Genomic DNA, 16254 nt, shown 5'->3' on the forward strand with positions numbered 1-16254 from the left:
TTTTTGTTTACATATGTTGAAATATGCTTTGAATTGAGCAGCAGAATGTATATAACACTAAAATAATTGAATCAGCTAAATTATTTGAGCAGCTCATTACCATTTTTCTTAATGTGACACATACATCACATCAAAATTCCACCTACTGTTTTAAGGTTAAAAGCCCGATGTGACACATATGTCACCACAACATTTTCAAAACTTGTTTTATATCAATTTGTACAAGACATGTTTAAAAATCAGGTCAAGTGTAATCTAGGATATGTTATTAAAACATTAGAATTGTTGCATGGGTTGAAACATACCTTTAATAACAAAAAAAAATGTTTAAAAAAATTGCTGACACTGCAACATGTGCACACCAGACAGGCCACCATTTTGGAAATGTTACCATGGAAACAAAAATGCACACATTGTCACATGACTGAACTTGGGTGTTCCTTAAATGTCCCTTAGGGACTTCCTGGGTTGAAAGTGAGGTATAATACTTTAAAAAGACCTTTCCAGATAATTACCAGTGTTTGTGACACCCACGTCACAGCGGGTTCTTATGGGTTAAAATAAATAAATTATTTAAATAATTTCAAAATAAATAAAAAAAGACCTTGAATTTACTTGAAAGTGTAATGTAGCTTTTTTGTGAACCTTGAACAAGCAAAAGTTGTTAAATTATTAATATATCAACTTGAAGTTACTGAGATTTTATGTCAAAGGGGTTTGGCTGACAAAAATATTTGGGAATCCCTGCCTTAAGGAAACAACCCTCTACGCACACCTTGGCAATAGAATCACTGTTGGCTAGTACATTTTTTGGGTTACTCGCCAGAATGATATACTATTTTTATATATATATATATATAAAATATTCCACCAATTCAGCTTATCATTGTAAAATGGCACAGCTTTTTAAATATCTAAATGTACACTCTTGAAGATCAGTCAATCAAGCATTATATTATGATATTATGATAATCAAGCATTATTTAATGATAGAAATTTAGTAATTAGAACTAAAACTTGATAATCATGCATGAATGTATATTTGTAATTTTAACTGAACTTAGGACTGGTGGTGGTGCTTAAGATATTGTTGGTCATTCATTGTTTCTGTAAAACAAATAGATAATAGTAATTATTATTAAAAGATAAGCCCTCTCTCGCTCTGTCTTTGCGTGTGTGAGAAACCCGACGGCGAGTCGCGCACCTTCACACTAGAGTTTACAGTACGTCAAATACAAGTCCGCTGAGCTGAATTTGAAATACTAGTACAGATCGCTTGACGGAGAGCGAAACTCTCAAGCGCTCAGTCAGTGTTCAGCGAGTGAAAATATATCTATGCTAAACTTATACTTGGCATCTAACACACACACTGGCGAGTAAAATCTAAGAATTTATAAGCCAATGGCTAATGATTGACATTATTTAGTCAAGTAAAATTTACTCGCATTGTAGAGGGTCATGAAAAAAATAAAATAAAAAAATAGCAATGTTCAGCCGCTCATTTCACTCCATTCTACCCTCATTGTTTACCTTGGGGACTCGTTTCTGCCTGTGGGAGGCCAAGGTATCGGTGGCAGGGTTCAGGCTGTCATCTAATAGGCCACAGGGGGAGGAAGGCATGCCCAGCTGAGGCAGCAGCAGCATGTCATCATGGCTGTGCCTCTTAGACAAGCGGGATGGGCGCTGGCTCTTCCTGTCAGCAGGAACTGGCAGCCGCAGAGACTGACTGCTCGATTTAGAGGGCAGCTGGTGACAGGGAAGTTGATAAGAAATGAAACTTTTAGCATAATTAAAAGGAAGGGATAGATATAATAAATTCAATATTTTTGCACTTAAAAAGTGCATAAAATACAGTACATTAAGTTACATTTCTAAAATTACTAATAATATGGTGAATTAATGCATTAATACAGAGCATTGATTTTAAATAAAAAATCATATTGAAAAGCAGGTGATATCATCACTATTTTACACAGCCAAGGAAACTACCTGGGGAGATGTAATGGACTTCCTGTCCTGGGAGGTCCATAGTCTGTTGAGTGAGTCCCGAGACCTCTCGGGTAACAGGCGGGAATTTCTGGCCAGACATCTCCTCAATGGATCTACATCCTCATATGGATTCTCTTTCTCTGTTTGTAGAAGAGCAGAGGAGAGAGAGCACGACTCAGACTAAAACCAAACACCAGCTGCACAAGAGCCAACTTAAAAGGTAGCGAGGTAAAATGTCTTCTTAAGGAGTGAGTGGGAAAGAGGCAAACTGATAGGGAAAGGGTGGGCAGAGGTTGTGGAAGGCGGTGGAAGATGATAATGAAAAGAAGGAGCCGGAGGCACCCAACGGGGCAGCTATTGAGTGGTGAGAAAGGATTATTCATGGAGGTTTACTGCTGGCGTGCTTGAAACTCAAGTGCATTGTCTCCAAAAACAGTTTCTGTTGGACATAAGCTTTTGGACAGCACTCTGTCTCCTGAAATAAGGGCCAGAGATGAGTCAAGATAAGAGAATGCAGACAGTCCAGAACCCTAGTCTGACTCCATAACAACAACAAAAAACATTATAAATATTTTGAATCCAGCTTCTTTGATGTGAAATGTGTTGAGGATGATTTCTCGTTTTGCTAACATGTTTTCTCATGTAAAAGGGTGGATCACTTGCTCACCTAAGGATACCTGTGCATATGTTCGCAGCAGCATCCCTTTTTAAATAACTGTGTTGTTCATATAACATCTGATTATTGCATCAATTTGTGCCAGGTCAATGGAAAGCATAACTAATTAGTGGATTTCATTATATGTCACCAATTCCTGGCTGTCAAGACAGTGTAATGAAACAAAAGGTCTGAATGCTGCCAGTTTCAAAATGATGTAATAGCAGATGTGCATATCCCAAACAAAACATTGCCCTACTTTTCTATTGTTTTTCTTATCGTAACACATTGGCATATAACACATCTTTCTGCCCTGTTTCCCTCCACTAGATACACAACAGGCCCAGGGGCCATATAACATTAATATCCTAACCTAGAACGCCTAATCTAATCTGTGTAGTAATCATGCCAATTTCAGTTAGAAACCTGGATCTTGGTAGAGTATAACTTAAGTCTAAGATAGGACGTTTCTGTAATACAACTCCAGGTGCTCTACAGAAGAAAGAAATCCGATTTGTTCAGTTCATGTAGGATCTTGTAGAAGAAAACATCATCCCTTCTGCAAACATTTTGTAATATGCTGTACATATTAACACTTTTGCAAGAAAAAAATGAATGACATGTCGAAAGTGCTACTAAGTGAACTTGAGCATAATAATCATAGTGTAACTTCTTGTGAATAGCTTGAGAGAAGGCAAATAACTAGCATACAAACAACAAACTACAGTCTGACCTCATGAGATGTACTGCTGAAATTTGCCCTAGTGCCATTAAGGCTGAGAGCCACAATGACAGGCCAGATATTGCCCAGAGTGCTCTGTGAGTCTCCCAAACAAAGCAATGTAATGACAGCATGCTGGAGAAATTATATGACTTCCTGACCCATCACATACAGGAGGGTATTAATCAACTTCTCTATTTACAGGAGCTCCACAAAACACACAGACAAAAGGAGAGAGAAAGCGGGCACCCCTAACCAAAACATACTGTGCTTCTGTTTACACAATTGGATTTTTAAAGGAGAGGACATTGAGTGCTTGATGAGTTAGTGAACTGCAGTACACAATTTCAGTATCAGACTTCCAATAAAAGCAACAGATGCAACCATTTTATGACCATTTTGCGGTCTTCCGAAGAATACCATGCAGTCATGTGAAATGAGGAATGGCCATCACATGAAATGGCTTTGTGACGTGTAAACAAGCAGAAAGAAAAGCCAAAAAACAGGAATGAAAGATAGTCTATTCAAAAACAATCACACACAGCAATATGGCTATTTATAAGACACTCAGTAAAGGCTAGGGGTGTAACTGTACACCAACATGTCGGTTCGGTACGTACCCAAGTATTGAAGTCAGGGTTCGGTACGGGTTCGGTACAGCGGGGGGGGCGGCGTTTTTTTATTTTAAACCAAGTTGTTGGTTTAGTTGTTGGTTTTTTATGTCCAACAACTAAACACAAAATTGCTTCTTTTTTCTTTTTTTAATTAAACTGTTTTTTTAACAAATGTGTATATGTTTAAATTAGGCCAGCATGATTAATTGCAATGATACCTAAGGCTGCGATTATTTTATGCTCAGCTTGTCAGTGCAGCACGGCTGATCGGTAGTAAATGCCGCTCCATCTGAACGCCAAATATGCCCCGCGCAGAAGTAGGATAACGGACATCATTCCAGGAAATCCCTATCGGGTATCATACTATTGAATAAACAGAAGATTGAAACACTTTGATTGAAACAAAAGATTGAAACGATTGATTGAACATGACTAATAAACACACTGCTGCCTTATTTTTTGTAAGAAGCCACATTATCTCACAGAAGGATGCTCAACTGTCGTTATGAAGTGAGTTTGGAGTAAAAGCATGTTATTAAATGTGGTCTTTTGTTGGACAAGAGGTTCATAAATGCTTCTCAAGTTTGAAAAGATGTTTGACGCGTGTTGCTTTTTCAAATAGATGTTATAAGTGACTCAAACTCACAGTGATTTCAGATGGAGCAGCGTTTACAGAGCTGTACATCAATGACAAGCTTCGCATAAAAAATTATCGCAGCCTTTGCGATTTCAAAATCGCGATAAACCATCTCGATTTAAGTGCGATTACATGTAAATTGAGATTAATCGTGCAGCCCTAAATAAATCATATTATAATTAAACATTTCTTAAAGGGACATTGTGTAGGAATTTCTCCCATCTAGCGGTGAAATTGTATTTTGCTCTCAAACGAATTGTGCTCTCCAGCGCCTCGCTTTTTCAAATGCGTGTGTTGCATCTACGGTAGCTGTTATGTACCAAAAAGCTATGACAGGATGTCTTCTAATAGCACTTCGTCGAGTTTTCCTTCGGGTGAACAGGTTTGTTATTTCAAACAAACTGCAACTTGACACAACGAACAAACGAATGTTACAGTATGAATAATAACAGTACAATGCAGCCTTTTAAACTTGCCGGGGCAGTGACAAGCGCCTCTCACTGCTCTGCGCGTTGTGGAAACGCGTTGGCCTAGTACTTTTTGACCCTCTCTGCAATTATAGTTTTTCAAGAAGGCGGACATGGAAGCCTCCGTGGACCTACCCGTCACATGTATATAGATAATAAATTCTTTGTTTACGAGGATAAGTCAGATAATTGGCAGAGGTATTTGTACACCATTGAGGACATATTTATGAATAAAAATATTGATTTTAGATAATAAAATACCTAAAAAACTACTCATAGTCCCTAAAAGGATAAAAAAGCTCATCTTAGCTAATGCTCTAGTCTAAACTATATGGGGAGGCCTTACTTACAAATTTCTATAATATTAAAGGTTACAATTAACAACAGAGCCCAAATTATTTAATTGAGTTGCTATTTATTTTTAGATATAATAATTAACACTCAAATAAAGAAACATGTACTGTAAATTCCACACAAGGCAGGTTTTGCAATAACTTCTAAATCTAATTATAAAGTACATTTTGTACTCCAATTCATTTTTGAAATATAATCATTTACACAGTGGCTGTCATAACTTGTTTTTTATGGCAAAATTATTTAAACATACATCAAATAATCAAGACATTACAAACAGGTAAAGTAAATAAAATTAATAGTTAGTCTCTAGCTAACTAGCCTGCTGTCAACACTTAATGCCTGAAGTAAATGTAATTTAAGCTGTTTTATTGATATCTTGCCGCAGTTGAAACACTGGTTGAGAGCAATCGTCTCTCTTCTGTGCGCTCCCCCTTCTGGATTGGAGTGTGGATCGCCTGTAACTGAATGTATTTGTCATGCGACCGCACCATACAGTTCGAATACATGTACCGACCATACCATACGGTCGAATACATGTACCGTTACACCCCTAGTAAAGGCCCCAATTTACTTCCAGAAAAATCAAAGCAAACAAACTGGTGTGATGTAATTTCGAACAAAATCAGGCTAAAACAAGGTTTGTTTGGAGTTAATTTCGGGAGTTTGAAACAGCTTGCCAAAGCGAACTTTACGGACAAGATTGCTCTGGCTAGTAAACACCTTTGACTACAATTAGTCAGTGGTGATTACGTAATAGGTACTGTAGGTGTGCTCTGAGATTCTGCCTTCTTTGACGTGGAAATTTTCTCCAGTCAGACACGAGAAAAAACAAACATCTAAGTGTGCTCTCCAGAAGTTTGCTTTATAGTACATTGAAGTTGTAATTCTAATTAAAAGCGACACTGATACATTTTTTTTAATACTGCAAAGCTGCTATTTTAACGCCACTGTCATTTTTATTGTGTTTATTTTGTTAGGGAGGAAAACACGGAGTACATATTTACATATTCATCTTAACGCTCCCTCAGTAGCATTGGCGACTTTGGTATGTTCACTAACAGTTTCCCACCTTGAAAGATATTTAGAACTCCTTTTTACCCCTAGATGAAGAACAAAAAAGAACTTTGCAGTGAGAATATTGGGGCCTTAAGGACTAATGAAAGAAAGTAGCATTTGTTGGGGACTGTATATCGTTGTGACAAATATGTTTCCCTACAGGAGATTTATCTCTTTATAAATGTAATATGACCCAGCTATCTGGAGATATTTGGCCAATCCATTATCACTATACTAATGTGTATTGCGTATAGGGGATATATCATAACCAGACAGGTTCTGTGCCAAAATGCCTAAAAGTTCAACCTAAAAAGAAGGTTGCAGGCTAACATATACCATAAATTTTGTTTACATTTTAAACTTTTTGTGATATTTTAATAGGAAACAGGGCAGAAACCATGGGTTATTTAGTGGAAGCCTGAGAAAACAGACAGATGTGCTAACCAAAGCCGGGTGCTTCTGGAGACCACCCTTAGATGCCTCTGTCAGACCCTGTTACACCAATCCCCAGCTCAGTGGTTGGAGTTGGAACTAATCAGCATTCGTAAAAATGTGCAACCACAATGCTTGATCCAACACCTGAGGTGTTCGCTGGAACAATGGAACCGTTGTCATGGGGAAAAGGCTGAGAGTCACCCACATCCCAACCGCTAGAGACTGATGCACCACCTTGACCCAGTCGCTATCATCATTTCTAGAACAACATGCAGCAAAGGCGGTATTATTGGCTATAGAACTAACAATAAGACATATAAACGTCAAGCCTACCAAACCCTGACTCCTTCAACTCATTTTCCAACTGGAGACTTATTTAACCAGACTTCTTTACAGCACTTGATGCCCTAGCCTCATCAGCAATAGCAAGACAGAGATTTACAGGCTGGCCACAGGGCAAGACCCATGAACATTGTAACAATGTCAACCCCCTCAGGGTCTGAGCATTAGTGCACACGGACTATTTCCTGCCGGGAAGGAATTTAGCACATAAAATCAGCCAGCGCCACATGCCAGTACTTTATCACATTCAGTAGACAAAAAAGGGAATTTAACCAGGGCTTATGTGAAGAGTGCACAATCAGCACAAACACTATTAAATGTAATATATTCTTGTTATATAAAAAATAAAATTTAATATAATCTTTAAAAAATAATACAAAAGTTTAGATATATAATAAAAAATGTTTTTAATTAAAAACATGAAAGTATAAATATGAAAGGAAAAAATATATACAATATATAAAAATATATAATTTATGACATTCATACATTTATTATATAAAATAAATAAATTATTATATACTTGTTTTGTTATTTCTTATAACTATATATGTTCTAATTATTATATAAAAATCTTTTGAAATATATGAAATGTAATATATATATATATATATATATATATAAACTTATTGAAACCTAAATAGAAAATATAAACAAATATTTAATTATATATATATATATATATTAAGAGTTCAGATGCAAAAGCCTCTGAGTGCCATGTGAAATCTTCTTCTAGAATGATCATTTTTATCAAGCTCATATATTTAAGTTCAGTAATTTCACTTAAATGGCAATGCAAATTACTTATTAATTGTCATTTAAGTGAAATTACTGAACTTAAATATACGAGCTTGATAAAAATGATCATTCTAGAAGAAAATTTCAGATGGCACTTAGAGGCTTTTGCATCTGAACTCTTCATATATATACAGTATACAGGTACTGGTCACATAATTAGAATATCATCAAAAAGTTGATCTATTTCAGTAATTCCATTCAAAAAGTGAAATTTGGATATTATATTCATTCATTACACACCGACTGATATATTTACAAGTGTCCATTCCTTTTAATTTTGATGATTATAACTGACAGCTAATGAAAACCCCAAAATCAGTATCTCAGAAAATTAGAATATTGTGAAAAGGTTCAATATTGAAGACACCTGGTGCCACACTCTAATCAGCTAATTAACTCAAAACACCTACAAAGGCTTTTAAATGGTCTCTCAGTCTAGTTCTGTAGGCTACACAATCATGAGGAAGACTGCTGACTTGACAGCTGTTCAAAAGACGACCATCGACATCTTGCACAAGGAGGGCAAGACACAAAAGGTCATTGCTTAAGAGGCTGGCTGTTCACAGAGCTCTGTGTCCAAGCACATTAATAGAGAGGTGAAGGGAAGGAAAAGATGTGGTAGAAAAAAGTGTACAAGCAATAGGGATAACCGCACCCTGGAGAGGATTGTGAATCAAAACCCATTCAAAAATGTGGGGGAGATTCACAAAGAGTGGACTGCAGCTGGAGTCAGTGCTTCAAGAACCACCACGCACAGACGTATGCAAGACATGGGTTTCAGCTGTCGCATTCCTAGTGTCAAGCCACTCTTGAACAAGACACAGCGTCAGAAGGGTCTCGCCTGGGCTAAAGACAAAAAGGACAGGACTGCTGCTGAGTGGTCCAAAGTTATGTTCTCTGATGAAAGTAAATTTTGCAATTGGAAATCAAGGTCCCAGAGTCTGGAGGAAGAGAGGAGAGGCACAGAATCCACGTTGCTTGAAGTCCAGTGTAAAGTTTCCACAGTCAGTGATGGTTTGGGGTGCCATATCATCTGCTGGTGTTGGTCCACTGTGTTGTCTGAGGTCCAAGGTCAACGCAGCCGTCTACCAGGACGTTTTAGAGCACTTCGTGCTTCCTGCTGCTCACCAACTTTATGGAGATGCAGATTTCATTTTCCAACAGGACTTGGCACCTGCACACAGTGCCAAAGCTACCAGTACCTGGTTTAAGGACCATGGTATCCCTGTTCTTAACTGGCCAGCAAACTCGCCTGACCTTAATCCTATAGAAAATCTATGGGGTATTGTGAAGAGGAAGATGCGATACGCCAGACCCAACAATGCAGAAGGCCACTATCAGATCAACCTGGGCTCTCATAACACCTGAGCAGTGCCACAGACTGATCAACTCCATCCCACGTCGCATTGCTGCAGTAATTCAGGCAAAAGGAGCCCCAACTAAGTATTGAGTGCTGTACATGCTCATACTTTTCATGTTCATACTTTTCAGTTGGCCAACATATCTAAAAATCCTTTTTTTGTATTGGTCTTAAGTAATATTCTAATTTTCTGAGATACTGAATTTGGGATTTTCATTAGTTGTCAGTTTTAATCATCACAATTAAATGAAATAAACATTTGAAATATATCAGTCTGTGTGTAATGAATGAATATTTTATCCAAATTTCACTTTTTGAATGGAATTACTGAAATAAATCAACTTTTTGATGATATTCTAATTATATGACCAGCACCTGTATATATACATACATATATATACATATATATATATATATATATATATATATATATATATATATATATACACACACACACACACATATACAGTGTTTTTATAAAATATATAAAATATATTTAAATTAAAAATAAAATGATAAATATAAAAGAAATATTTTTATACCATTAAAATGTAATAAAACGAAATATCTCTAACTAATAAAAAGTTTTCCCAAGCCGGTTTCATATTCATCAGTAGCTGCGTTTACATGGACACTGATTGTAATCAGACTACTAGCACAGTCGGAATAAAAAAACACATGTAACCAAGTCAATTGGAATGAATTGGCCAAATCCGATTAAAATTTCATTCGAATTGTAGGGGGTGGTTTAAACCTTTTGCAATCTGATCGAGAGGACATGTAAACTTCTCCCTAGTCCTTGTTACAGACTCTCATCTACAGATGGGTGCGGGAAGGGGTGTTTTTACTGCTTGATAAATATAGGCTGCATGGCACAATGGTTCATGTGCTTGTCATCTCCTAATTAGGACCCGAAATCAAAGAAAAGAAGCAATTTAGGAGAATAGTATGCGCAAACAGCAGGAAACTGTAAATTTGTGCAGTGCGCGCATGTAAAAAAAATCCGCTTTTAAGCTTGTGACGTAAACACTACGATCTGATTCATCAATGAATTCATTCCGAATGAATTCATTCCAATTGAAAAAAAAAGGTGTCCTTGTAAACGTAGCTAGATAAAACTTTAGCACACAATCAAAAGGGAGCAAGTAGGATCTATCACCAACTGTTAGATGTTCTTACCCACTATGTCCTCATATGCATTCTCCTCGAGTGTGCTCTTGGAGCTGGGCCGACTGTGGTTCTCTGTGCCATTCTCTGTGGGTAAGGAGGGGAATGAGGAAGGCAGACTGACAGCATCTTCTGACTCACACGATTCTCTGGAAACAAACAGAGATAAAGAAAGAAATCACAGCTTTGGACATGACTTTTGATGAACCAGTGAAGAGCAGTTCTGCTGGTTTGGCTTAAGGCAAACATCTTTCATTTGAATAATCACATTCAGGCCAGACCACCTGAGAAGATGAAAGCATCTTTCACTTATGAGGATCTTAAATGTGTCCAATCGCTCAACAGTTTTTCTGGAAGACAAGAGAGGATTGAACAACATGCTTGAATAAACATAACTTATATAGTTCCCGTCTCTGATCGGATTGTTTATGTAAAAGAAGCCAAAATGCATTTGCATGAATATATATACACAATAACATTGTTGGAAAGCTAACCAAAAGTTGGAACCCCAAATTAGCAGATTGACATTACACAATCTAATTGCTTGCCTATAGACTCTAAACGGCCGACTCTGGACCAGCCACAGGAATGTCAAAAATGGGCTCAATTGCAGAGCAGTAGAAATGCTCCAGTATATGAGGTTCCCATTCAGTCAGTCACGTTCAACGTTACGTCGGATTGACGTCATGGGGTCTCACCTGGGAGCCCAAACACCTCCAAGTGGTAACAAAAGGAGCTTTCGCACCGGAGGAACCTTTTCATAGTTCCTAGAACTATTAGTGGATGTAACCAGATTCTGCCGTGTTTAGGTAGATTCTAGTTCTAGGAACTAATTTAGACAATTTATCTGTGACGTTAGTATATGCTGATTGGCCGAACGCACGCAAAACACCAGCACCCGCCATTTTTAAAAAACCCACCATTCATATTTTGCTTCGCAGACGAGCGGTTGTGAACAGCGATCACTCATTACAGTCATCTTTCAACTGAAGTGGATTCCAGTGCAGTGAAACAGCAACCCCTCAGGGTTTCGGCGCGTAAGAGCAGATTTCCCTGAAATACCTTTTTGAAGACATTTCTCCATCCGTACATTCCTGGATGCGGTCATTTCCTGTCCTCATCTGACGGCCACGATCGTTGTCTCACATTCCTAGCATGCTGAGATGGAGTTTCTGGGTGGTTCATGTCCTCGCATGGGAACATGTCCACGTCGCCACGAGGGTCGTGACTCTCCTTTCTCGTAAAGGCTTGAGTCCCCTTTGTTGTTGCCCAGTGTGTAAAAGCACAGCTGCGGTCTGCTCAACACTGCTCAAAGACCAAGGGTTACAGCGAGAGCTTTCCGCAGGGAATACCCCGCGGACCTCCCGCTCCTCAAGAGTGTCGTGTACCGGTGAGCTGGCGGCTGACAGCGTGGGTTGTCACGGCAACCAATCGCATCATTTGGTGCTCCAGATGACAATCAGATGTCCATAGCTGCTCTGGTGATTGGGCTATCCCCTCTGGAGAGGAAGATTATGCTGAGCTTCCCGCTTTGGCGGTGTTTGCTCATGCTGAATCGGCGAAGAATGCCTCACCCTGCCCCCGTGCCTTTCTTCTCGGAAGTGCATGAAGAGCTTTGGCAGTATGGAGGTACATTAATGCAAAAATCTGTTCAAAATTTTTCCTCTCTCTCTACCCTCGACTGTGGAGTGGTCCGGGGGTTCGTGGGGATTCCCCAGGTGGAGCGTACAATTGCAGTGCATTTATGCCTGCAAAGTGCCGCCACCTGGTGCAATCGTTCGTGGCTCCCGTCCAGCGACGGTGAAACGATGGCAGCTCTGGCTGCTTAGCCTCACAGTGCCCCTGGACAGACCCTCTCTGCCTTGCATTGCATGCAAGCCAGGCCAAAGCACTCAATGCAGTGTTCTGAGCCGGGGGTTGAGCTCAATGTTAAGAGCGGGGGGTTGATGCAGGAACTGTGCACGGTGACTGACCTCGCCCTCTAGGGACACTGGCCTAACTGGACCTGGTTCCCAGAAATGACGATCCTTGCGACAGCCCGTCCCTGGTGGATCCCTCTGAGAAAGGACCTGCTTTCTTAGAGATGGGGCACCATATGGCATCTGCGTCCAGACCTCTGGAACCTCCAAGTGTGGTCTCTGGACAGGACGCAGAGGACTAAAGTGACCTACCGCCAGCGGGTCACTTCAGCGAGACCCCCCTCTACAAGGTGCGCTTATGTTTTGGAGTCTGTTCGCTGAGTTACTGAGTGGTGTTCTTCCCAATGGAAGACCCCCGGAAATGCTGGTTGTGCTTTCCTTCCTTAAAGATGGCTTGGAGCTGAGGACAGGGGTTAAAGCAAAAAAAGTATTTTGACTGAAAAATTTTCCTTGACCAAATCCCATTCCACAGCCTGTCACTAATGCTGTAGCGTCAATGACGTTGGCGCTTCGAAGTCAAAATTACGTCGACGCCATATTTTTGCGTCGACACTTCTTTATTTATTTATTTTTTTCACCGTTTCCGGCAGTACAGCTCGCCACCACACGTGGGAGACCGAAACATTGCAGAATGGAGGATGAAGACAACTAGAAGTGAATGTGATTTGCATTTAATAAATCACACACAGTAAACAAACCCTTAAAAAAAAAAACTTTGCAATTTAGACGCACAAACTGGGTGCCGGTGCGGTGAGACGTACATGCTCGGGCATATTCGGCTTGAAGTCGTTCATCCTCGGTTGCGGCGCCGCGCACGCTGTTACAAAAGAAGCCGTGCACACAGCCAAGCAAAATGGGGTCTTGCGCACCCAACGCGTCAATTTTGCAGCGCGTACCTTCGCGCTCGTGCGGACACGTCGAGTTTAAACAAGGCTTTACTCCGTGTCAGCACGCGCTCTGATCGGCAAAGGGGCACAGACCTCTCCCAAATCATCTACAGCAGTAGCAGCCTCCGAAGCACCACTAACTCCGCCTCCGTTTCCCTTGTAAGCTGATATTAGTATTTAAACATTCTCTATAATGAAAAATGTGACCCGTCACAGAAACCAGGGACACAAGTCGGCACCACAACTTTCGAGCAAAATGAGAAAGAAGAGTTTTTTTTCAAAATAGGTGAATTTCAATTTTTTGCAGAATCTGTTAATTGAAATCACGAAGAAGCCTCTCCATGTTTGAGATAGCAGTATTGGTATATTTAAAAGCTTACATTTTGAGGTTGAAATCGGCTTGTTTTCAGAGATTCTAGCATGCAGTAGGGGCGTGGCGTGTCATTGTCTGTGTGTATATCCATACTGAATAACCCGGCGCTTTTGCCCCCGCCCTCCAAGTGAACCGCATGGCTACTTATTATGCTGTGCTCTGGCAGGCTCTATCTGATATCAAAATTCAATGAAGATGGATGCCGCAAAGATTGTCGCAGACGAAATGAACCGTGGCAGTTACACCGAAAATGTTTTCGCCGCACTTCGTGGGCTCGGGAAACTGAACCGGAGGTATGGGTGCGGCGCGCACACCCTCAGTGCTTGAATACGGCGGCTCGGCTCGCTGACAGCGGTGGCTGGCTGTTTCATATGTGACGTCCCGATTGCTTTGAATGGGGAACGTTTTTTGAACAGGGAAAAGAGTTAATGGACTGGCAACAATCTCCATAGAACATGAACTGGCACAGAGAATCGAAATAGAGGATGCAGTTAAGACCTTTGCTGCGATGAAGGCCCGCTGTGCGCGCTTCTGAAATGTAAGTTAAGCTTCATTTGCTCTTTAGTCGTTATTTAAGATGCTGAACCTGCTGATGATATGATGTGTTTGCGGACATTTCATTTGTGTGTTTATAAGTGCATAAGAAAGTGGTGTAAAGAGATTTGCAACAGTAATTTGAGGAGGTGAAATGTGATTATTTGGAAAATTCCTGTCATGACTGCTTAAAGAAAAATGCCAGCATAAACTTTAATATTGTTGACATTTTGGGCACACGAGCGTTGCGCACTATTTGCGTTATATGTAGGCCTATGGCTTATTGGTCTTTGTGTGTTGTTGCTGGTTTTGCGTTATATGTATATGGCATATTGGTCTTTGTGTGTTGTTGCTGGTTTTGCGTTACATGTAGGCTATATGGCATTATTGGTCTTTGTGTGTTGTTGCTGGTACGTTGCAAATAGAGGGGCAGCACAATTGTTTTTCGCCTAGTGCGGCAGAAGTGCACTCATTCGAAGTGCAAAAAAGCTGTAAAGCACAGGGGGGAGCTATACAGGGGGTATGGCTTATCTAAATGAGATGTAAATGAGCCCTATTGTCACTCCCAGCAGCAGAGACAGGTGAGAACTGCACAATCTTTAGAGGTCATTTTCTCATCTTTGAGCTTTTTTAAGTGCCTAGCTTCAAATGGCCACAACTTCTCCAAATATTATCAGATTTCCAAATGTTACACATCGTTGGAAAGCTTGGAGATTACACTTTCAGAATCTATGAATAACTCAAAATGCCCCAGAACCGACTTGTGTCCCTAGTTTCCGTGACCGGTCACAAATGTTTGTAAAAAATATTTTAATAACACGTTTTTGGCGGTTATAGAGTTCTAATGACGGTGTTCAAATACATAACATTAGACTAACGTTAGCCAGCTTATAGTATCATGATTCAGTACACTAGTTAGTATTTATTTGAGATACATTATGTTTTTTATTAAGACTAGAACTCCCAAGGCAGTCATTTTGACTGTTTTAAAATTTTGCAATGTAATAACTTTGTTGAAATAAAACCCATGTAACTATAGGACCCTGACTTTTCCTAAATGTGACTATATTTTATTCTATCATTGTTATTTTATTAAAATTACAAGACACAAAAGAGTTTTGAGTATTTCTACCTAGAACTACCAAAGGCAGTCATTTTGACTGCTTTAAAAATTTGCAATGTAATAACTTAGTTGAAATAAAACCCATGTAACTATAGGACCCTGACTTTTCCTAAATGTGCCTATATTTTATTCTATCATTGTTATTTTATTAAAATTACAAGGCACAAAAGAGTTTTGAGTATTTCTACCTTGAAAGGCCATAACAGTCATACAGACCGTATGCATTACAGACCGTATGCATTACAGACCGTGTGTCGGTTGCTCCTTTTTCCGCTCTTGAAGATGCATCACCGTTGACTAGCAACAATTTCGCTTGTTGTTTGTTTAGTCTATTGCAAAGCTGAAATCTAGCTTTAGCTTTGAGCTAAAACCAAATTGAAATATTGAAAAGAGAATATCAGAACAATGTCAGCAAGAAGAATGACTGCCACAGAGGCTTTAGCCAGGCTTCAGAGCCTTGATGAGTGGTTGTTGGTTAATTAATATATTTTTATATACATCATAATTAAAATGTAGTGTTCTGATGTTTATTATTACCTATCCTAACATTACAGATCCATTTATTCTTAGATTTGATATAGCTTATTGAAATTACATGCAAATAATGTATGAGCAGTCAGAATGACTGCTATGGCCATTATAGTAGTTATAGAATTCCAGGAGTCCTAGTGTTAATCGAGCAGCAGAAAAATAATCTTTATATTAATCGTCCAATTAGTCGTTAGATTAGTCTATCGATTAAATTAATCGATAAAATAATCGCCCAACTAATCGTTTAGTTAATAATCGTTTACCCCAGCCCTACCTGTCACACACCCAG

The 16254-nt window shown here is 39.3% G+C and overlaps 1 protein-coding gene across 6 annotated transcripts in view; it reads right to left on the bottom strand.

Annotated features, from left to right (window-relative positions):
* dennd2b (DENN domain containing 2B) overlaps nucleotides 1-16254 on the bottom strand; it is an 89152-nt gene that overhangs the window by 33222 nt on the left and 39676 nt on the right. For all 6 annotated transcript variants that reach the window (XM_077228435.1, XM_077228436.1, XM_077228440.1 and 3 more), the window contains 3 exons: nucleotides 10611-10747; nucleotides 1990-2129; nucleotides 1531-1746 (listed from right to left, as the gene is read on the bottom strand). In XM_077228435.1, the coding sequence (XP_077084550.1) occupies nucleotides 1531-1746; nucleotides 1990-2129; nucleotides 10611-10747 (493 nt within the window). The remainder of the gene's footprint in view (nucleotides 1-1530; nucleotides 1747-1989; nucleotides 2130-10610; nucleotides 10748-16254) is intronic.

Source organism: Siphateles boraxobius, unplaced genomic scaffold (assembly GCF_051911475.1).
Source record: "Siphateles boraxobius isolate OS27281-9 unplaced genomic scaffold, OSU_SipBor_1 130, whole genome shotgun sequence".
Lineage (NCBI taxonomy): Eukaryota > Metazoa > Chordata > Actinopteri > Cypriniformes > Leuciscidae > Siphateles > Siphateles boraxobius.